This window comes from Lissotriton vulgaris, chromosome 8, assembly GCF_964263255.1.
Source record: "Lissotriton vulgaris chromosome 8, aLisVul1.2, whole genome shotgun sequence".
Classification (NCBI taxonomy): domain Eukaryota; kingdom Metazoa; phylum Chordata; class Amphibia; order Caudata; family Salamandridae; genus Lissotriton; species Lissotriton vulgaris.
Genome location: NC_141696.1, coordinates 483,523,264 through 483,545,907, shown reverse-complemented (window position 1 = coordinate 483,545,907; position 22,644 = coordinate 483,523,264). Strand labels below are relative to the sequence as shown.

The following is a 22,644-nucleotide window of genomic DNA, read 5'->3' as shown; positions in this document are numbered from 1 at the left end:
GCACTAGAGGCGTTTCCAGAGGCCAGCTCTCCTAAACCACGCAGTACTACAAAGGCAACACACAGTCCACATACACCAACAAAAGTCGAGGTGGATATCGTGGAAACAGTGCCAAAGGCAGGGGTCGTGGAAACAACAACTCCAGATGCTCTGCCACCAGCAAACAGTGACGCCTTGTCACTGCCCCCCGACCACACAACACCGGTCGGGGGGGAGACTTCAGCAGTTCCTGCCGGTCTGGAGAACCATCACCACAGACAGGTGGGTCAGACAGCTTATACAGTACGGTTATTGTCTGGAGTTAACATCCACTCCACCCAACATACCCCCAAGACACCGTCCTATGTCCGCCGAGCATTTGCACTTATTGCAGCAGGAGGTCCTCGTCATGCTGCAGAAAGGGGCAATAGAGCTCGTGCCTGTGCAGGAAAGAGGCACAGGAGTTTACTCCCTGTACTTCTTGATACTGAAAAAGGACGGGTCCCTCAGACCCATACTGGACCTCAGACCCCTCAACCAGTACATCCTATCGGAGCACTTCCATATGCTGACCCTGCAGCAAGTGCTCCCGTTGCTCAGTCAGGGGGATTTTCTCGCAACTTTAGAACTAAAGGATGCGTATTTTCACATTCCGCTGCACCCGTCACACAGAAAATACCTCCGTTTCACCATCCAAAACCAACACTACCAGTTCAAGGTTTTGCCTTTCGGAGTCCCCACGGCACCCAGGGTGTTTACAAAGTGCCTGGCGACAGTGGCAGCGCACCTAAGGAGACGGAACATTCACGTCTACCCTTATCTGGACGACTGTCCACCATAAACGTGGAAGGGTGCTCAGACATGAGTCCCTTGCTCACTGCACCATCAGGATTCAAGCGAGCCGGGCCGAAGACGGCTGTAATGCCAGAAACCGGTCCCCGGAAGCTTGTTTCCATTCCAGTAAAAGAATTGGCTTGGTAGTTTGGTCTGCCCTGTTCCCATGATGCACTGTGCCAGGGACAGACTAATTTGCATGTAGCCAGGTTCTGAGCTGGGATGGTGCAGTGAGCTAAAAAACGATGATGGATGAAGCCCTGATCTGTTGACTGGGTATGAGTATTCTGCTTAATTCAGATACTCTGTCCATCACCACCCCCTTTTCTGAATCGTTTTGTCCACCATAAGCGTGGAAGGGTATGCTCAGACATGAGTCCCTTGCTCACTGCACCATCAGGATTCAAGCAAGCCGGGCCGAAGACGGCTGTAATGCCAGAAACCGGTCCCCGGAAGCTTGTTTCCTTTCCAGTAAAAGAATTGGCTTGGTAGTTTGGTCTGCCCTGTTCCCATGATGCACTGGGCCAGGGACAGACTAATTTGCATGTAGCCAGGTTCTGAGCTGGGATGGTGCAGTGAGCTAAAAAACGGTGATGGGTCAAGCCCTGATCTGTTGACTGGGTATGAGTGTTCTGCTTAATTCAGATACTCTGTCCATCACCACCCCATTTTCTGAATCGAGACGACATGCCTGGCTGAGAATCTCAGGATTTAAGCCAGAGATACAGACCACCATCCTTAATCAAACAGTAAATCCAGATCACCTGTTTGGCCCAGAGGTTGACACCACCTTAGAAAAGATTAAGAAGGACACTGAAACTGCTATGTCCATGGGTGCCTTACAGTCCCAGCAATTCAGGGGTGGGTCTTTTCGTCGCTCAAGCGCTAGAGGCGTTTCCAGAGGCCAGCTCTCCCAAACCACGCAGTACTACAAAGGCAACACACAGTCCCCATACACCAACAAAAGTCGAGGTGGATATCGTGGAAGCAGCGCCAAAGGCAGGGGTCGTGGAAACAACAACTCCAGATCCTCTGCCACCAGCAAACAGTGACGCCTTGTCACTGCCCCCCGACCACACAACACCGGTCGGGGGAGACTTCAGCAGTTCCTGCCGGTCTGGAGAACCATCACCACAGACAGGTGGGTCAGACAGCTTATACAGTGCGGTTATTGTCTGGAGTTAACATCCACTCCACCCAACATACCCCCAAGACACCGTCCTATGTCCGCCGAGCATTTGCACTTATTGCAGCAGGAGGTCCTCGTCATGCTGCAAAAAGGGGCAATAGAGCTCCTGCCTGTGCAGGAAAGAGGCACAGGAGTTTACTCCCTGTACTTCTTGATACCGAAAAAGGACGGGTCCCTCAGACCCATACTGGACCTCAGACCCCTCAACCAGCACATCCTATCGGAGCACTTCCATATGTTGACCCTGCAGCATCTGCTCCCGTTGCTCAGTCAGGGGGATTTTCTCGCAACTTTAGACCTAAAGGATGCGTATTTTCACATTCCGCTGCACCCGTCACACAGAAAATACCTCCGTTTCACCATCCAAAACCAAAACTACCAGTTCACGGTTTTGCCTTTAGGAGTCACCACGGCACCCAGAGTGTTTACAAAGTGCCTGGCGACAGTGGCGGCGCACCTAAGGAGACGGAACATTCACGTCTACCCTTATCTGGACGACTGGCTCATCCAGGCGAAGTCAGCCCAGCAGTGTGCCGCTCACATGTCCCACACCATTCACCTCCTTCACGATCTGGGATTCTCACTGAATTACCCAAAGTCCCACCTCCAGCCCGCCCACATACTGCAGTATCTGGGTGCGACGATAAACACTCTGGCAGCCACAGCACAGCCAAATTCAATGAGGGTCAGCAGCATTGAATCGCTCATACAACGATTCAAACCCCAACACTCGCTTCCAGCGAGAGTGTTCATGCAGTTGATAGGCATGATGGCCTCCTGCATCTCCATAGTCCCGCACGCGAGACTACATATGCGTCCGCTTCAGGAGTGCCTAGCACGTCAGTGGACTCAGGCTCACGGGCAGTTGAAAGACCTAGTGTTGGTGAGCGGTCGGGCATACAACTCTCTGCATTGGTGGAATCCACGAAAACTTTGCAAGGGACGACCGTTCCAAGAACCTGTGCCACAGATCATCCTGACAACGGACGCTTCTCTCCAGGGATGGGGAGCTCATGTACTCCATTACACTGTGCAGGGGCTATGGACGCAACAGCAACGGAAGATGCACATCAATGTTCTGGAACTGATAGCAATCTTCATGATTCGGTTGAATGGAACTACCTCATCGACATTTTGTGTAGAATGGGATTTCCCAAAATATTTATTGCATGGGTGAAACTGCTGTACACCCAACCTGTGGCCAGAGTGGTGGTGAATGGAGTTCTTTCCCCTCACTTGCCTATCACGAGAGGCACAAGGCAGGGCTGTCTCCTTTCCCCGCTGTTATTTGCCATCTCCATTGAACCGCTGGCGTATCCGGCAACTCCATAGACATAGTGCATTTAACTGTTTCCAGCGCCAGATTGGGGTGTCACTATACGCAGACGATATTACGTTATATGTGAAAGATCCGCAATTGAATCTTAATCCGATCCTACGGAAGTTCATTGTCTTCGGTGGCATGTCCGGTATTCATATAAATTGGAAGAAGTCTCAATTCTTTCCGCTGACTCCAGCTGTCGAGAGGTTCCAACTGGATTATCCTCTAGAGTGGTGCGATGCAGACCTGCGTTACTTGGGCATAATGATCTCTCTGGATAAGGAGGAGACACTCAGGCTTAATTATGGGGTTGCTATCTCTAAATTGGCTGACAACATTACGCGGTGGATGTCTTTGCCACTTTCTATGGCAGGTAGGGCTTCCTTGGTGAAAATGGTTGTGCTTCCACGCTTCCTTTATTTGTTTTCAGAATATTCCCTACTACCCCGGGGCCTATTTTTTTAAACGCCTCCGTTCGGAGCTACTTAGACTGTTTTGGGGGGGCAAACAGCCGAGAGTGAAGTGGTCCACCTTGACGCTGCCGTACGAGAATGGAGGGTTTGATGTCCCCGATTTTGAGATCTACTATCTTAGCGCCCAGGTGCATTATGCCTATCATTGGATGCGTCCTACCCCCTTTATGCCGCAGATAGCAACAGAAGAATGGATAGTGCATCCCCTTCCACTGGAGGGCATGGTATTGGGAAGATCGCGTGATGTAGATACCCGGTCCACCACAGTGCATTGCACTATGGATGCGTGGTCTCATATTGCGACCGCTCTGGGACTCGAGCAGCTTTATTCCCCGGCATTGCCGCTTGCATACCACCCGAAATTATCCCTGCTACAGGAGACTGGGTTTCGGACTATGTGCAAACGCCTCGGGGTGCTCACATGGGGCGACCTCTTTCTGGAGGGCACTCTTCGTACGAAGGATCATTTCTTCCGTGGAGAGCCACTCTCCCCCCTGGAGGTCTTCTACTATGTGCGGCTTCGGCAAGGTCTACGTGCTATAGTTCCACAGTTTCCGACTGAGCCTGGGGTTGCTTTACCACTACATGCATTGTTGGTATCTGAGGGTAGGCATCTGGTCTCCAAATTGTACAACACCATTAGAAAGCAGCGTGATACTCTCCCTAGTCATGCGAGGGGACAGTGGGCTCTTGAGTTGGGTGTCGATATCACTGATGAACAATGGGCATATTGCTGTGGCGTTACTGCTAATATTTCTTCGAGTTGTAGATTGAAGATAATACATTATAAGTTTGTGCAGAGGTTTTACTATACCCCGGTTAGAAAATACAGGTTCCGCCTGGCGGATGATGATAAATGTGCCCGCTGTCAGGCGGAGGGGGCTGGTTTTCTACATTTGACCTGGGAATGCGATGCGATCCAGTCCTACTGGCTCCAAGTCCATGAGGCGTTGGGTGCTATGACTGAAATGGCTGTACCGTTTGATCCATTAGTTATGCTGTTGGGGTACACAAAGGACATACCTCTTACCTATCGCAGGTTTACGGATGTGGCCATGTTACTGGCCAAGCGCCGGATAGCCTGTAGGTGGGGTAGGGGCAGAGCTCCGAAATTCAAGGAATGGCTGGATGACTTGATGTATTGTCAGGACCAATATAATATCTATGCTGACTCGATGCCTGTACGGTGCAGGCCCAAGGACTTTTGGAGCCCACTACAAATTTACCTGCTGACCAGGGCCACTCGCAGTGAGGACTCTGATGATGCTGGGCAGGAGGAACTACCGTAGGGAGTTTCATCCCTGCTGCCATTACAGCCCTACTCTTTCGGGTTAACCGTTACTGATATGTGTGCTGTATGCTTGTATGGGTTGTGATGGGCATGTCGTGATTAGTGCCCAACGTGGCTGGTGCGGCGCTATTCACCGCTATCCTACTTGTTATGGTCTGCCCATGTGTACATTTGACACCTGTTCTCGGCTGAGGATTGTTATTGCATCTCGCTGCCCTGCTTTCTGCCTTGTTTTCTGTGGGACCTCGCGGGGTGTGTTGGTGCCCATTTCTGGGGTGACATGTTCCTACTGTACATTACCGCCTCTGATTTCATGCTGACCTGTGCCTCCATTTGCAATATGTATTTTGTGATCTGGGTTTACTCGCATTCTGATTGCTTTACTGACTTTATTGTGCATCTGACATTGTGCCTGCGTCTCTTGTGATCAATCTATGTATGTGCCACTGAATGGTTTCTTGTTCCTAATAAAGGTTTAAAAAAAAAAACATTTCAAAAGCTGTAGCCTGTTTTCAGACACCACACCCAATGTTGGTCAAGACAGGAGGCAGGGGTTACAAGCAAATACTCAATGGGAAGCTCAATGTGGTGGTGCACCTGACAGCTCAGCAAAGCCTTAATTGGTGCACAAACAAGCTGTTATGAGGTGGGCGATTCCTGTTCCCTGAGCAGTAAGTGACCATTGCCACAGACGCCGCACTAGTGGATTGGTGGCGGGGTGGGGAGGCGTTACACATCCAAATGTTGAAATAGGATTGTCTGAGGGTAAACCTGAAGTTTTTACCTAGGGCAGTGTTCCCTTTTCATGTAAAGCAAACAATGCAATCGCCCGTTTTCTTTCCATGTCCTCAAACTGTAGCATAGTAGGCAAAACACACATTACAAGTAAATAGGTCACTAATGTACAACATTGATCCTTGCGAAAGACAAAACAATTGTTTGTGAACGTTGCAAAGTCTGTTAGAAAACCCCTTTTTAAAAGAAGATGTAGTCAGATCAGTAGTTAAATGCATACAAACATGTTTTGCTAAGGTAAAAGCACACTACATATTTCACCAAAAGCACAATCCACTAGGAATAATGGAGCAACCATGGCCTCATAGGAAGCATCCCAATAGCAGACATGTAAAGCTGATACAGGGTTAACAGCACACTTGTGTGCAAAGCATTACTTTGTGGAAGTCTCACTCATCAGTAGGCTTTAATTGAGCAAACTGTGTTAAAGGCTATATTCCAGATACCAGCATCATCTGCGCACTAGTCACCGCTTATGCGAGAAACTGCTGTAGTCTATGCAGATAAGGTCGATCTACAGTAGCACATGCTATAAACAGAAAATGTTGGTTTACCTATAGGTATCTGTTTGTAGCTTCTTGTGCTGTAGATTCACATTCGCCCACCCACTTTCCTGTATGCAAGCTATAATCCCAAAAACATATATTCACAATGCTCTATGCACAGTCATAGCTCTTCTGCTTTGCTACACTCCACTTAAAATACTCAACTTCTGGGGGCTAAACTATCTGAGGAATTGTCTTTGGCCTGGTGCATTGGTACTAAGACAGGAGTCAAATGGTATTTTGCGACCGAAGACGACTTTGAAAAAAACACTACATGGCAGAAGTATGCACAGCATGTGGATTTACAACAAAAGAAGCTACAATCTGATGGTTACAGGGTACTAAGAAATGTTTTCCTTTCTCAAAATGCACCACTGTGTAGAACCGGTAGTTAACAATGCAGTTGGGACTATTTTCAAAACTGATCAGTTTTAATGTGGCACCATTTACTCTGTAGTTGTGACATATATGCTTAACTGAACCTGCTTGCACTGGCTATGTCTCTTTATTTTTCCATACTATGTACTGTTTGCTATCAGGTTTAAGTCAGAAACCTAGTTTGCAAACCGCGCTAGTGAGCAATTACCTGATTTCTTCTTAAGATTATACATGGACTATCCTGCTGTGGATTGTATAGAGGCTGCATCATAGCTGTGTTAAAGATTTAGGTGCTGGTTGACAAGTTTTTTTCATGTATGGGTGACTGATTTCTAAAATTCACACCTGCATTCATAAAAATCTTTGTGAATTTGAACCTCCAGATTAATAAAAAAACAGGCCTTTTCATGCCAGGCAATAAAGATCTGTAACTGATTCCTACCCAATCTCAGTTTGAGAACATGTGCTACCAGTTCTCAAAGCACACTCATTTTCAGCAAACACAACCCAATTTGTTCTAATCCCCCCAACTCCCTTTTCCCCAACCCCTGGTGCATTACCCAGTTTTTTAGTGCCAGTCATTTTGTAGTACTTTGAGGATTGTAAGAGTGAGGTGTGTGTAAGGTGAAATGTATATTGTGATGTTATTTATACCCAAAATTACTCGTCACTAATTATAGTCCAGTAAGTCTGAGTAAAGTGTAAAGTTAATGTGCCATCTTTCTCTCTTCATTTGGATTCTCTCAGATCCTCATTTAGCTCTAGAAGAAGGCTTAATGTTGCTAACAAAACGTATTCTCTATTTTTTGCAGGCAGATCAAGCAGCTGTTAGTGTTGAATTTGAAAGCTACAAAGTACGGGTTCATAACGTTTTTAAACAGCAAAAGAATAAATCATCCTCACAAATTGAGAATGAGGCTGTCAAACAAGAAAGGTAAATACATTACTTTGAGAATTTACAGTATAGTCTCAGAATCCTAATCATGTTCACCTAGCTATCTTCAGAGTGGACATTACTTAACTTCTTTTTGAGATATTGGGTTGAGAGGGAAACATGCAGATGATTGCTAATTAGAAACTTGCAATACTCAAAGAGTGTAAATCACTGCACTGTCCAAGCCTTTCTACTATTCGATCTGTTCTGCTTACCCATCCCTTTTGTGTGACTTTTTAAGAAGGATGTCTCTTGCTCTAAAGCTTTGTAGCTTCTTTGGCAAATGTTATGCTGAGTTTGCCATAACGATTTTAGGTTTTATTGTTCACGAATTCTGTCAAGTCCTACTAAATAAATTCTGGCTATTCCATGCTTGCTAAAAATGTTATTTACTGGTACCTTATCACTCAGCTCATCCTTTGTGGCTCCTATTTTGGCCCTCCATTTCCATATGGGTCCGGCATTTGCCCCCTTCCAAACATTACCAAAATCGCACATTTGCAAGCCCCAAGGCCCATGCTCAAAACTGCTCTACTGGTCTAGACACTCTACCTGCAACCCCACTTGCGCTTTCCCAGCTTTCAGTAAAAATCTATTTTCTAAATACCCCAATAGTCTGCAACTTCAAGCGTGCGTCCTTTAACCCTTGAACTCAAAACTGGTTAACACCCTCTTTTAATATTTTATGTGGGAATTGTTACTCACCCAAACTCTTAAGGATTCTCCACTACATATGGACTAAGGTAGTGCCATTGACTACACATTACAATTGGAAGGACTTGTTTGTCTGCTTGAATCTAATAGTATGCAGTTTCAAATTAAAACAAGCATTTACAATGCAATAGGTCTCGCAGCATTAGAGTTTGAGTTATTGGCATTGTGTATGACAATGCGTTGCATAAAATCTTTAGCAAACTTTGAATTGGTGAGCAGTGAGAGTGTGTGCAAGAGTATGCTGTTCTTGAAAGCAGTGTGGTAGAGAGTGCAGGAACTTGGGTGACCTGAGCAATGTGGATGATGCACCTCACGCACGGGGCTGACGCAGTTATTATTCACACAGCTCTGATGATGCACCTCATGCACGGGCTCACAGTTGTTATTCACACAGCTCTGATGATGCACCTCACGCACAGGCTCACAGTTGTTATTCACACAGCTCTGATGATGCACCTCACGCACGGGGCTGACGCAGTTATTATTTACACAGCTCTGATGATGCACCTCAGGCACGGGCTCACAGCTGTTATTATTCACACAGCTCTGATGATGCACCTCACGCACGGGCTCACAGTTGTTATTCACACAGCTCTGATGATGCACCTTACGCACGGGGCTGACGCAGTTAATATTTACACAGCTCTGATGATGCACCTCAGGTACGGGCTCACAGCTGTTATTATTCACACAGCTCTGATGATGCACCTCAGGCACGGGGCTGACGCAGTTATTATTCACACAGCTCTGATGATGCACCTCAGGCACGGGCTGACGCAGTTATTATTTACACAGCTCTGATGATGCACCTCAGGCACAGGCTCACAGCTGGTATTATTCACACAGCTCTGATGATGCACCTCCGGCACGGGGCTGACGCAGTTATTATTAACACAGCTCTGATGATGCACCTCAGGCACGGGCTGACGCAGTTATTATTCACACAGCTCTGATGACGCACCTCAGGCACGGGGCTGACGCAGTTATTAAGCATTTATAATGCAATAGGTCTCCTAGCATTAAAGTTTGAGTTATTGGCATTGTGTATGACAATGTGTTGCATAACATTTTTAGCAAACTTTGAATTGGTGAGCAGTGAGAGTGTGTGCAAGAGTATGCTGTTCTTGAAAGCATGGGGTAGAGAGTGCAGGAATTTTGGTGACCTGAGCAATGTGGATGGTGCACCTCACGCACGGGGCTGACGCAGTTATCATTCACACAGCTCTGATGATGCACCTCACGCACGGGCTCACAGTTGTTATTCACACAGCTCTGATGATGCACCTCACGCACGGGGCTGACGCAGTTATTATTTGCAGAGCTCTGATGATGCACCTCAGGCGCGGGCTCACAGCTGTTATTATTCACACAGCTCTGATGATGCACCTCAGGCACGGGCTGACGTAGTTATTATTCACACAGCTCTGATGATGCACCTCAGGCACGGGCTCACAGCTGTTATTATTCACACAGCTCTGATGATGCACCTCAGGCACGGGGCTGACGCAGTTATTATTCACACAGCTCTGATGATGCACCTCAGGCACGGGGCTGACTCAGTTATTATTCACACAGCTCTGATGTTGCACCTCAGGCATGGGCTGACGCAGTTATTATTCACACAACTCTGATGATGCACCTCACGCACGCATACAATTGTGTTGGTGTTATTTGAGGGGTTTCCTGCCTAAAAACCAACTCACAGCTGAGATGCCGTCCTTATGACCTTTTCATGTGTATACATTGGCAACATCCAGGGTTATCAGAAGCTTATCTGATTCCCATGTGATGTTGTCAATTAGTATGAGGAAGTCCTGGGTATCCCTCATGTATGAGGATAAATCTTTTGCAAATGGTGCCAGATAGGTGTCTATGAACCTAGATGTATTTTCCAGGAGGCTGCTTATTGAAGAAACTATTGGCCTTCCCGGGGGGTTCTTTGCATCTTTGTGCACCTTTGGAAGGCAATAGAAGGTAGGGATCACTGGGTTCTCACATCTCAAATAGTCAAATTAATTTTTATTTATCATCCCTTCGTCCCTCCAACCTTCCAACAGACCCTAATATTTCAAAGTACATTTTACATAATCTGCTCTTGAATTTTTTTTATAGCCGTCCTTGTTCAATAGTTGTTTCATAGCTTCTTGTTTGTACTTTTCTTTATTAAAAACAACTATATTTCCACCCTTGTCCGAAGGTTTTATTTCGATGTTTTGGTCGGACCTCAAGGACTTTATGGCTTCCCATTCCTTTCTAGTGATGTTAGAGTTCTGCATATCCATTTCAGTTGTTTTAGTTGCCAGTTTTTGTAGGTCTAATAGGACTGCATCATTGAAGACATCCACTGCATCGTGAGGGGTTTGTGGTAGGACCTTTGATTTCTTCTACAGATTGCTTGAATCTCTTTCCTGTCGAATCCCCTCAGCTCTTGCTTCGATTGAGTTTGGAATGTCCTCCATACCAGCCAGTATCTAAACTGTCATGAGCGTGTCAAGATCATTGTCTTAGTCCCGATTGATCGTTATCATCATTCCTCTCTTGATTCTATTGTTGCTGTATTTTCGGGATTTAAGGCAATTATTTTTTGAAATTTCAATTTCCGAACATATTTAAATAGGTCTATGCGTGTTTGAACTGGGTCGAACTTGGCAGTGGGACAAAAGGTCAGACCTTTCCTGAGCACCCGTTCTTCATCCGATGTAAATTTTTTCTCAGAAAGGTTGATAATTGTGTTGTCATTTACTACCATCGTCCCCTCCTGCCTCTGCTGCGAGTAACCATTGGGGTAGCTGCCATTGCGTTTCCCTCGCCTCGTTTTGCGTTTCTTTTTTTGTTTAGTTCCGGTTTTGAGGGTGGCTGTGGCTTCTGTAATGGCCGTTGTCGTGTCTCCTTCATTACCTGGTACTCATCTAAAAAAGGAGCAGAAGATGTTTTATCTGCCCCCCTCAGTTCTCTGCCGCTTGTTGATTCCCCCTCTGAGGCTTCTGCCTCTGATTCCGAGGTGTCTCTATTGGCAGTGTTCTGGGTACCTTGCTCCATCCTTTTTCTGGTGGCGTAAAATTTTCGTGCAAATGTTAATATTCGACCCATTAGATAATCTTGTTCGTCCCATTGGAACTTAGTTTGCTTTCTTTTTTTGATTTCAGACTCCTATTTCTTGAGTCGTTTCATCATGGTCTTGCGCAGGTCTTCGTTCGATTTGGTATCTTTGCTAATTGTATCTTCCAGCCTTTGAATTTCTGCCAGAGCTTTGTCTCTGTCGCTCCAAGCATATTTAATGAGCATCAGTACCATCCCTCTGGCAGAGTCTGCTGTATATGCCGCCCAGTCTTTCAACAATTGTGGATCCGGATTTTCATATGATGGTACTGTAAATATGCGGAGCCCCCTAGGAATTCTAATACACTCCACATAACCTTGGAGAGAAGTCGCTTCCCACCACTTTCGGATGTCTCTTTCCTGGGCTTTTTCTAATTGCTGGAATAAAATTAGCAGATTGCTGGTATTGGCAGTTGACATTATAGCTCCTTCTGTTCTTACTGGGGCTTCTGAGATGCTTTTAGATATGTCCACTGCATGTCTCTCTCTCTCATCGAGGCTAGACATTCTCACAGTTGTGCCTGTACTCAATCAATCAAGGCATTTATATAGCGCGCTACTCACCCGGAGGGTCTCAAGGCGCTAGGGGAGGGGGGGTCCGCTACTGCTCGAACAGCCAGGTCTTGAGCTGTTTCCTGAAGGCGAGGTGGTCCTGGGTCAGGCGGAGGTGGGTTGGGAGGGAGTTCCAAGTCTTGGCGGCCAGGTAGGAGAAAGACCTTCCTCCTGTGGTGGCTTTTCGGATCAGGGGGACGGCGGCGAGGGCGTGGCTGGTCGATCGAAGCTGGCGTGTGGGAGCGTAGAAGTTGAGGCGGCTGTTGAGGTATGCTGGTCCTTGGTTGTGCAGGGCTTTGTGTGCGTGGGTGAGGAGACGGAATGTGATTCTCTTGTTGACCGGGAGCCAGTGCAAATCTCTCAGGTGTCCGGAGATGTGGCTGCGATGGGGGATGTCCAGGATGAGTCGTGCTGAGGCGTTCTGGATCCGCTGGAGTCTCTTCTGGAGTTTGGCAGTGGTTCCGGCGTAGAGGGAGTTGCCGTAGTCCAGTCGGCTGGTGGCGAGGGCCTGGGTGACCGTCTTCCTGGTCTCGGTGGGAATCCACCGGAAGATCTTACGTAGCATGCGCAGGATGTTGAAGCACGATGAGGAGACGGCGTTAACTTGTCTGGTCATGGAGAAAGAGGGGTCCAGGATGAAGCCCAGGTTGCGTGCGTGGTCTGTTGGTTTGGGTGCGCTGCCCAGGGCGGGGGGCCACCAGGAGTCGTCCCAGGCGGAGGGTGAGGATCCCAGGATGAAGACTTCCGTCTTGTCCGAGTTCAGTTTCAGGCGGCTGTTCATCATCCACTTGGCTACTTCTGTCATCCCTTCGTGTAGGTTGGCTCTGGCGGTTGCGGGGTCGTTGGTGAGGGAGAGGATCAGCTGGGTGTCGTCGGCATAGGAGATGATGTTGAGGTTGTGTTGGCGTGCGATGGCCGCGAGGGGGCTCATGTAGACATTGAAGAGGGTTGGGCTGAGCGAGGAGCCTTGAGGAACGCCGCAGATGACTTCGGTGGCTTCTGATCTGAACGGGGGGAGGCGGACTCTCTGTGTCCTTCCGGCGAGGAACGAGGTGATCCATTCCAGTGCCTTCTCCTGGATTCCGACGTTGCTGAGGCGCTGCACTAGGGTGCGATGGCAGACAGTGTCGAAGGCCGCGGAGAGGTCCAGGAGGATGAGGGCCGCTGTGTTCGAGGCATGTGGGCTGCTGAATTCATATCTGTGCATAGTCCGCCACCTAGTGTTGGGTCCGGATGATTGCACATTGTTGTCCTGGAAGAGTCTTCGAAGTATCACGAGATAGGTGGCTCCTCCCCTGGACTACAGTGCGCATGGGCATCGCCTCCATCCCCAGATTGTTTTTTTCCGCCATTGGGTTCGGATGTGTTTCGGTTCCCTCTGTCGGAACCGATAGTTGTTCTACTTTATACTCGAGACCAAAAGGTCTTTAGGCTGGGCGTCGGTATAGTTGCGTACGGTTTTCTTTCTGACTCTCAGCTCCGATATCTTACTGCCCTTCCACGTGCTTTCGACGCGGACGGGCCTACACTACACCCTTTGCTATGGAGCGGACTCCGTTCAAGAAGTGTCCGCTGTGTCACTCTAAATATTCGCACCTCGACGTGCACCCTGTGTGCAATACCTGCTTGTCACCGGATCACCGCGAGGACACCTGTATGGCGTGTTCAAAGTTCCGAAGCAAGAAGACTTTAAAGATCCGCCGGGCCAATCGGCTCCAGGCTCAGTTGTCTGCTTCGGCACCCCCACCAGATGACATTTTCCAGGAATCTGTCGAGGGAGAAGACGACGTGCGAGGGTCGGACTCTGGGCCCGCGTCCGAGGAGGAGACCTACGACGCGGGTGATGAGGACTATAACGAAGTCTCCGATGAGGTAGGGGACGACGACCAGGCTTGTGCCACGATGGGAGATAGCTCGGAGGAGGAGCATCTCCATACAGACTCAGGGGTTATTCCCCTTCATGCGGCCCAGGTCGAGGGATCGCCTTCGGGCCTTACCCAAGATCTAACTATGAGTCCTACGTCCCCGCCTACGGGCCCGGTCACGGACATTTCTAAGCCATCACTTATGTTGAAGAAAACGAAAGTGAAGCCAACGGGTCACGCACCCTCGGATGCGAAACCGAAACTGAAAGTTGCGCTGGTGAAGAAGGTTCTGGAGGCGTCAACTTCCAAGAAAACCAAAATGGCCGACTTGAAGAGCCACGCCAAAATGGCCGACCCGAAGCCCTCTGGGTCGGCGCCGAAGGCGAAGGCCCCCGACGCGGCTGCGTCGGCGCCGAAGGGGGTCATGGACCCGAAGACGCTTCCGAGGAAACGTCAGGCCGACGACGCGACTAGACATGGGGCGTCGGGGCCGAAGAAGAAGTCTACCGGTGATCAGGCTCTCGAAGATGAGGGGTCGCTCGAGCCGGTTCAGCCCTCGGCAGCCTTTACGAAAAAAGTGGGGGACTCCTTACAGCGGATCCGGAAGTCCACTGAGGATCCTGCTCAGGACACCGTAGCGCCTACGCTCACGCCTAAGCCTACTAAAGAGCAGACGCCCATTCGTTTTACCCTTCCACCCAAGTCGGCGCCGAAGGCCTTCGCGCCGAAACAGGGCGGGCACGCAAAGGAGGTATTGACGCCGAAAGCTGCCTTGGTGGTGTCGAAGCTTCGGCTCCAACCGCTTGCGGTGGAGGAACGTCGTGAGGTGATCGACGCCAACACCGGAAAATTGTCGCTCCTCAAACGAAGGATTACGTCGGAGCCGGCCTTGGAACCTTTTAAGATTCCGCTCAAGAACAAGAAGTACTCTGCGGACTCTTCGGCTCTGATGGAACCTGTGTCCCCACAGGCCTTGGAACACTCGCCGACGCATTCCCCCGCGCCTGATGCGGACGAGGAAGATGCCGAGTACACCTATCCTGCGTACTCGGATCCGGAAGAGGAGCATGTGCCCTGGGCCGCAGGAGGCGACGCAGAAGACCCGCAGTCGGGTCAGGACACTCAACTTTTCGCCGCCAAGACGTCCCCGACAGAGGACTCGGCGGCCTTCAATGCCTTAATAGAGAGAGCTGCAGCGAACCATGACGTCGAACTGCACTCGGACCCCGTGGATGCGGACTTCTTATTCGACACCTTCTCGGTAGCCGAAAAGCAAGTCAAGACACTACCGATGCTTAAAGGGGTGCTGAAACATGCACAGGAGGTTTTCAAAGAGCCCACCCGGGCGCGGGTGGTCAACCCTCGCATCGACAGGAAATATAAAGCGGCGCCCACGGATCCCACGTATATTAAGGGACACTTGCCATTGGACTCCCTGGTGGTTTCCAACGCTCGGAAGAGGGCGAATTCGCAGACTACTGGTGACGCTCCTCCCCCAGACAAAGAGTCCAAGATCTTTGAGGCATCAGGCAAACGCATTGCTGCACAGGCAGCTAACATCTGGAGGATCTCTAACACCCAAGCCCTGCTTGCACGTTATGATAGGGCCCATTATGACACATTAGAGGCCATTCTGCAACACTTGCCTGACCAATACAAGGAGGCGGGGGAGATGCTCATTCAGGAGGGTAAACTCATTACAAATGCATCCATCAAATGTGCCCTAGATGTGGCAGACACTGCCTCCAGGGCTATCAATACAAGTGTGTTACTTAGACGCCATGCCTGGCTTCGAATCTCGGAGTTCAAACCCGACATCCAGACCACGATATTGAGTCAAACAGTGAATCCTGACCATCTGTTTGGCCCTGAGGTGGATGCCTCCCTAGAAAAGATGAAAAAAGATACAGAAACTGCCAAATCTATGGGGGCTTTACAAAGTCAGCAGTTTCGGGGTGGTTCCTTTCGCCGCTCCAATTCAAGAGGCACCTCAAGGGGACAGGCATCCCAGTCCACACAATACTACAAGGGTAACACCCAGACCTCGTATAACAACAACAAGGGCAGGGGTGGCTACAGAGGCAATAATATCAAAGGCAGGGGACGTGGAAACAATGGCTCCAGGTCCACCACCACCAACAAGCAGTGACGTCTTGTCACTGCCCCCCGATCACACAACACCTGTCAGGGGGAGACTCCAGCAGTTCCTGCCGGCGTGGAGGTCCATCACCACGGACAGGTGGGTGAGGTCTCTTATCCAGTACGGGTACTGTCTAGAACTTACGTCCATTCCACCGGACATACCGCCAAGAAGCCGTGCTATGTCCGGCGAGCACTTGACCGTGTTGCAGCAAGAAGTTCTAGTCATGCTGCAAAAAGGGGCGATAGAGCTCGTTCCATTGCAAGAGCGGGGAACAGGGGTTTACTCCCTGTATTTTTTGATCCCCAAAAAGGACGGATCACTCAGACCGATCCTGGACCTCAGGCCCCTGAACTGGTACATCAACTCGGAGCACTTCCATATGCTCACATTGCAGCAGGTGCTTCCCCTGCTTCAACAGGGGGACTTCCTGGCTACGCTGGATCTGAAAGATGCCTATTTTCATATCCCCCTGCATCCTTCCCACAGGAAGTATCTCAGATTCACGATCTTAGACCAGCATTACCAGTTCAGAGTCCTGCCGTTCGGGGTCACGACGGCACCAAGAGTATTTACGAAATGCCTAGCGACTGTGGCGGCGCATCTCCGTCGCCAGCACGTCCACGTCTTTCCATACCTGGACGACTGGCTCATTCAAGCAAAGACGGAACAGCAGTGCGTAGACCACGTGTCACGCACCATTCACCTCCTGCACGATCTGGGATTCTCTCTGAACTACCCAAAGTCCCATCTCCAGCCCGCCCACGTGCGACAGTATCTGGGCGCGACAATCAACACCCTGGCAGCCACTGCGCAGCCGAATTCAGTGAGAATCGCCAGTATCCAGGCGCTGATCCAACGATTCAGACCCCAACACTCGCTTCCAGCGAGGGTGTTCATGCAGTTGATAGGCATGATGGCCTCCTGCATCTCCATTGTCCCGCACGCGAGACTACATATGCGTCCGCTTCAGGAGTGCCTAGCACGTCAGTGGACTCAGGCTCATGGGCAACTGACAGACCTAGTGTTGGTGAGCGGTCGGGCGTACAACTCTCTGCATTGGTGGAATCCACAAAACCTTTGCAAGGGCCGACCATTCCAAGAGCCTGTCCCACAGATCATCCTGACGACGGACGCCTCTCTCCAGGGATGGGGAGCGCATGTACTCCACTACACTGTGCAGGGACTATGGACACTTCAGCAAAGGAAGATGCACATCAATGTGTTGGAACTGATGGCAATCTTCATGGCCTTAAAGGCGTTCAAAGTACATCTGTGCAACAAGGTCGTGTTGATCCGGACGGACAACATGACGGCCATGTACTACATCCAGAAGCAGGGAGGTACACACTCTCCACAGCTGTCTCATCTGGCTCAGAGCATGTGGAAGTGGGCCATTCAGAGGAACATCTTCCTCATGGCAGAGCATCTCCCGGGCAAGGACAATCAAATGGCAGATCTGCTCAGCAGGCACAGCCATCAGATGCACGAGTGGGAGATACATCCATCAGTACTCCAACCGTACTTCCAAAAGTGGGGTCATCCAGAGATAGACCTGTTCGCCACAAAGGAGAACGCAAAATGCCAAAGCTTCGCCGCCAGGTTCCCACACCCCCATTCACAGGGCAATGCGATGTGGATGAACTGGTCAGGCAGATTTGCGTACGCTTTTCCCCCAGCACCTCTGATACCGCTGGTGGCACGCAAGCTCAGGCAACACTCGATGACGCTCATCCTGGTTGCTCCAACGTGGGCTCGCCAACCATGGTACACCACGTTTCTGGAACTCTCCGTGGTACCGCATCAAAGGCTTCATCTCACTCCCAGCCTTCTGACGCAGAGCCATGGCGACATTCAGCACCCAGATCCGCAACAGCTCAACCTGGCGATCTGGCTCCTGAAGTCCTAGAGTTTGGCTACCTCAATCTTCCTCCCGATTGCATGGACATCATTCGGGAGGCAAGATAGCCCACTACTAGAGCTTGTTATGCGGCTAAATGGAAGAGGTTTGTCATCTACTGTGGGGACCACAGCATTGACCCGCTAGATGCTTCCATTCAAAACATCATATGTTACCTCTTTCACCTGTATCGATGTAATCTAGCGTACTCTTCCATCCGCATTCACCTGTCTGCTATGGCAGCATACCTCCAGAATAGGCAGCACCTGTCACTCTTTAAGGTCCCTGCTATCAAGGCTTTTCTGGAAGGACTCAAAAGGGTCATTCCACCAAGGACTCCACCAGCTCCAGAATGGAACCTCAATGTGGTTCTCACAAGGCTGATGGGTCCTCCCTTTGAGCCACTGCACTCTTGTGAGCTCCAGTTTTTGACTTGGAAGGTTGCGTTCTTAGTAGCAATTACATCGCTACGGAGGGTTAGCGAGCTGCAGGCGCTCACCATCCAAGAACCTTTCTTCCAGGTACATGCTAACAGGGTGGTGCTCCGCACTAACCCTAAATTCTTACCCAAAGTGGTCTCACAGTTCCACATAAACCAAACAATTGAATTGCCGGTGTTTTTCCAAAACCCAGAGACGCTGGCGGAGCGTATGCTCCACACTCTTGATGTGAAAAGGGCCTTGATGTACTATGTGGACAGAACAAAAGATTTCCGCAAAACCAAACAACTTTTTGTTGCTTTTGCCACACAACATAAGGGAAACGCAATCTCCAAAGCGGGGATTGCTAGATGGATAGTAAAGTGCATTCAGATCTGTTACGCTAAGGCTAAGCGCACTCTCACTATCCCACCGAGGGCCCACTCCACTAGGAAGTTGGGGGCCTCTATGGCTTTCCTAGGTAGCATTCCCTTAGAAGACATCTGTAGAGCAGCCACATGGTCTACCACACATACTTTCACTAAGCACTACTGTGTAGACGTGCATTCCAAACAGCAGGCAGCTGTTGGTCAGGCTGTTCTAAAAACGCTTTTTCAGACTGCTACAGCTGGCACGGGCGGCCGCCGTTAATGGAGGGACTGCTATGTATTCTATGCACAGATATGAATTCAGCAGCCCACATGCCTCGAACTGCAAATGCTACTTACCAGGCTGAGATGGGCGTCCCCCCGGACATCCTGTCAATCTTACAGAGGCTGCATCATGGGAACTATGCCCGAGTGAGGTGCGGGAGGTCTGGGGAGCTTACTGATAGGTTCCCCGTTGACCGAGGGGTAAGACAGGGCTGTGTGCTGGCGCCGACCCTGTTTTGCCTCTTTGTCAACGGGGTAATCGCCCATCTCAACGCCACTGAGCATACCGACGCCCCTAAACTTAATGGCCGCAGGGTGCCCGCAATTATGTTTGCGGACGACACCCTGCTGCTTTCCAAAACCCCTATGGGTATTCAAAGGATACTCGACTCCTTTTCCGCATTCTGCCTGGATAGAGGGTTAGAAATTAACGCCACTAAAACCAAATTTATGGTTTTAAACCCGAGTCACAAATTGCGCCAGAGTCCGCTACTGGGAACTGCGCGGCTCGAGAGAGTGGCCACCTTCGAATACCTGGGTGTAACCCTCAATGAAACTATGACCTGGGGATCCCACCAGAGCAGGGCAAATCTCAAACTCGTGCAAACTACTGGGGGCATTGCACGAATTATGACCGGCTCGACGTACCGGCCGTTGGGCGCCTTAGTTCAGATATATAAGGCCCAGGCGAGGGGAGCAATTATGTATGGGGCTGAACTGTGGGGGCATATGCCTTGTCATAGCCTTTCTGTAACAGAAAACAAGTTTGTAAGAAGGGTGGCTGCTCTCCCCCCGAGCACTCCGCTTCTTCCACTGAGGCTTGATTTAGGATTACGGCCTCTAGCGGATGAGATAGGCCTGAGACCCATAGCCTTCTGGCGCAGGCTATGGAGTAGTAACGATCTCACGGATTACAGGGCTGAATTGGTCGAATTACTGAAACACCCCAAGGTGCTTAGTGTCCCCTGGGTTAAAAATATCCAAGCCATCTGCATGGATTTGGGGCTTCCTGATTTATGGACAGACCCGGCCACGGCAGCACCCAATATTTCTAAGAAGTCTCTGTCGAATTTATACTACCAACATAAATTGGCAGGGGCTATAGCTGCCCAACCAGACGGGTCTTTGTCAGCCGTGTTCCTGCAAAGCAAGGACACTTATAAGTTTGAAAAGGTTCTGGACCCTATTTTTCCCTTACTGGCAAGAAGACTGTATCTCCAGTGGCGGTATGGCACGCTACCCCTCCGGTCTTTTACTAGTCGATGGTCGCCGGCTGCCCCCAGCAAGTATTGCCCTGTGTGTGAGGATAGGGAGGAGAACGACCTGCATGTGGTCTTTTTTTGCCCAGCCTATAGGGCAGCTAGAAAGTATTGGCTGCTTCCGTTGATAAGGAACATGGGTGGCAGGGAATACGTACCAATGTACAGGGTTTTAAAAACTGATGTTACTGGCCCAACTGTTTTTGCACTTTCTAAATTTTTAACCAATGTGTGGTTTACACTAAACCGTTTTTTAAAGAATGTTGGGTAGTGACTGAACTTTTTTAAATTCACTATAAAGATGTTTATCCCTGTATTGAACTCTCTCTGCGTAGCCATATTTTAAATGTAAAGTTGTTTGAATATGTGTTTTTCCTTCTTTGTATTGTGCATCTTTTATGACCAAATGGTCGAAATAAAGATTGAAACTGAAAAAAAAAACTTACCAGTATGCATCTGTTCTTGGCATGTAGGGCTGCTGACATTCATATCGCCCACCCTCCTCCCCGGCGCCTGTAGCAGCTGCAGTATTCATTCATATACACACATATGCTCATAGCATGGTCATCACTCACTTTCTTCACTCCATCTCTGCCAATGGCTAAAAACAATCTGGGGATGGAGGCGATGCCCATGCGCACTGTAGTCCAGGGGAGGAGCCACCTATCTCGTGATACTTCGAAGACTCTTCCAGGACAACAATGTGCAATCATCCGGACCCAACACTAGGTGGCGGACTATGCACAGATATGAATGTCAGCAGCCCTACATGCCAAGAACAGATGCATACTGGTAAGTAGCATTTGCATTCTCCGTTGTCGAGCAGGGCTCGGATGTCATCGGTGGCTGCGAGCAGGGCGGTCTCGGTGCTGTGGTTGGCCCGGAAGCCAGACTGAGAGAGGTCGAGGGATCCATTCGTCTCGAGGAAGGCGGCCAGCTGCTTGTTGACGGTCTTTTCGATGACTTTTGCAGGAAACGGGAGCAGCGAGATGTGGCGGTAGTTCTTGAGGTCGGTGGGGTCGGCTGATGGCTTCTTTAGTAGGGCGCTGAGTTCGGCGTGCTTCCAGCTCTCCGGGAAGGTCGCGGTGTCGAAGGAGGTGTTGATGATGTCCCGCAGGTGGGGTGCGATGACAGCGTCGGCCTTGTTGAAGACGTGGTGAGGGCAGGGGTCAGTTGGAGATCCGGAGTGGATCGAGTTCATCGTGCGGATGGTGTCTTCGGTGCTGATCGGGGTCCAGGCGCAGAGGGTGGTGGTGGGGGGCGGTGGTTCAGTCGTGGCGTGCGTCGGTTGGGTGCTGAAGCTGTACACACCTTACTTGGGGGAACTTACGGGGGTCTGCAAGGACAGGACCACACTATGGGATTGAGGCTCAGCTGTCAAAAGTATTATTACAAAGGGAGTTCACACGCGCGTCACTCACAGAGACTGGAATCTCCCCGGTTCTCCAAAACGGCACAACATGGTTCCTCTCCGTCCGGTGGCGGCACGGTTTGTACTCTCCAATCGGTTCTCTCTTCGGGCACACTGGATTAGTCCTCCGAGAAATCCTCAGCATGCCTGGGGCGAACGTCCAAATTAGCTTCCTGCACCGCACTCGTCACCGCCGTCGCTCTGCCTAGGTCCCGGGTGCTTCAATCCTACGGTGGTGTACCGTGATCATTTCTCACAACGTGTCAGCTTCCATTCGAGCTGAAAAACATGGAAAGCACTCTGGTCTCCGATTTCAAAAGTGTTTATTGCAGGCCTCCTGCCCCTCCAACAGACGCGTTTCGCCTTACGGCTTCGTCAGTGTTGGCGTGTGTAACAAACAGTAACCATTTTATTCCCATTGTTCCCACATACCCTCAATGGACAGTGAAGACTGACTTTTTCGTGTATGTCCCATAGCGGTGGCCATCTTTGAACATGTTTACAGCGGGACGTTCTTTTCGATAAAATGGTTTCAAAAAGTGCAAGTACATAATTAAAAACAGTTCCTTTTTTCCTTCATTACATAGACCATTCATACCACGGAAAGGGGAAAACAAGAAGAGAAATAGAGCAATACAATTTTCTCTTCAACAGACAGCTACTACAATTCATTTTGTATTTTTAAAAATGGTTTCAGAATATGCAGTCTGTTCTAGCAGCTTCCACATAATATCAGAAGTGGGAAGAATGTCAATATATTTTAGCTGCCACACCCAACAATATCTAAAAAAAATCTTAATTCCCTTCTCCACCAATTATAATGCCCTGTATGGGCTGGTTCAACTGTTAAAAAAAAAATATATATATATATATATATATATATATATATATAT

At 49.5% G+C, this 22,644-nt stretch overlaps 1 protein-coding gene across 2 annotated transcripts in view; it reads left to right on the top strand.

Annotated features, from left to right (window-relative positions):
* GCC2 (GRIP and coiled-coil domain containing 2) overlaps nt 1–22,644 on the top strand; it is a 402,205-nt gene that overhangs the window by 271,808 nt on the left and 107,753 nt on the right. For both annotated transcript variants that reach the window (XM_086934291.1, XM_086934290.1), the window contains exon 17: nt 7,618–7,739. In XM_086934291.1, coding sequence (XP_086790417.1) covers nt 7,618–7,739 — 122 coding nt within the window. The remainder of the gene's footprint in view (nt 1–7,617; nt 7,740–22,644) is intronic.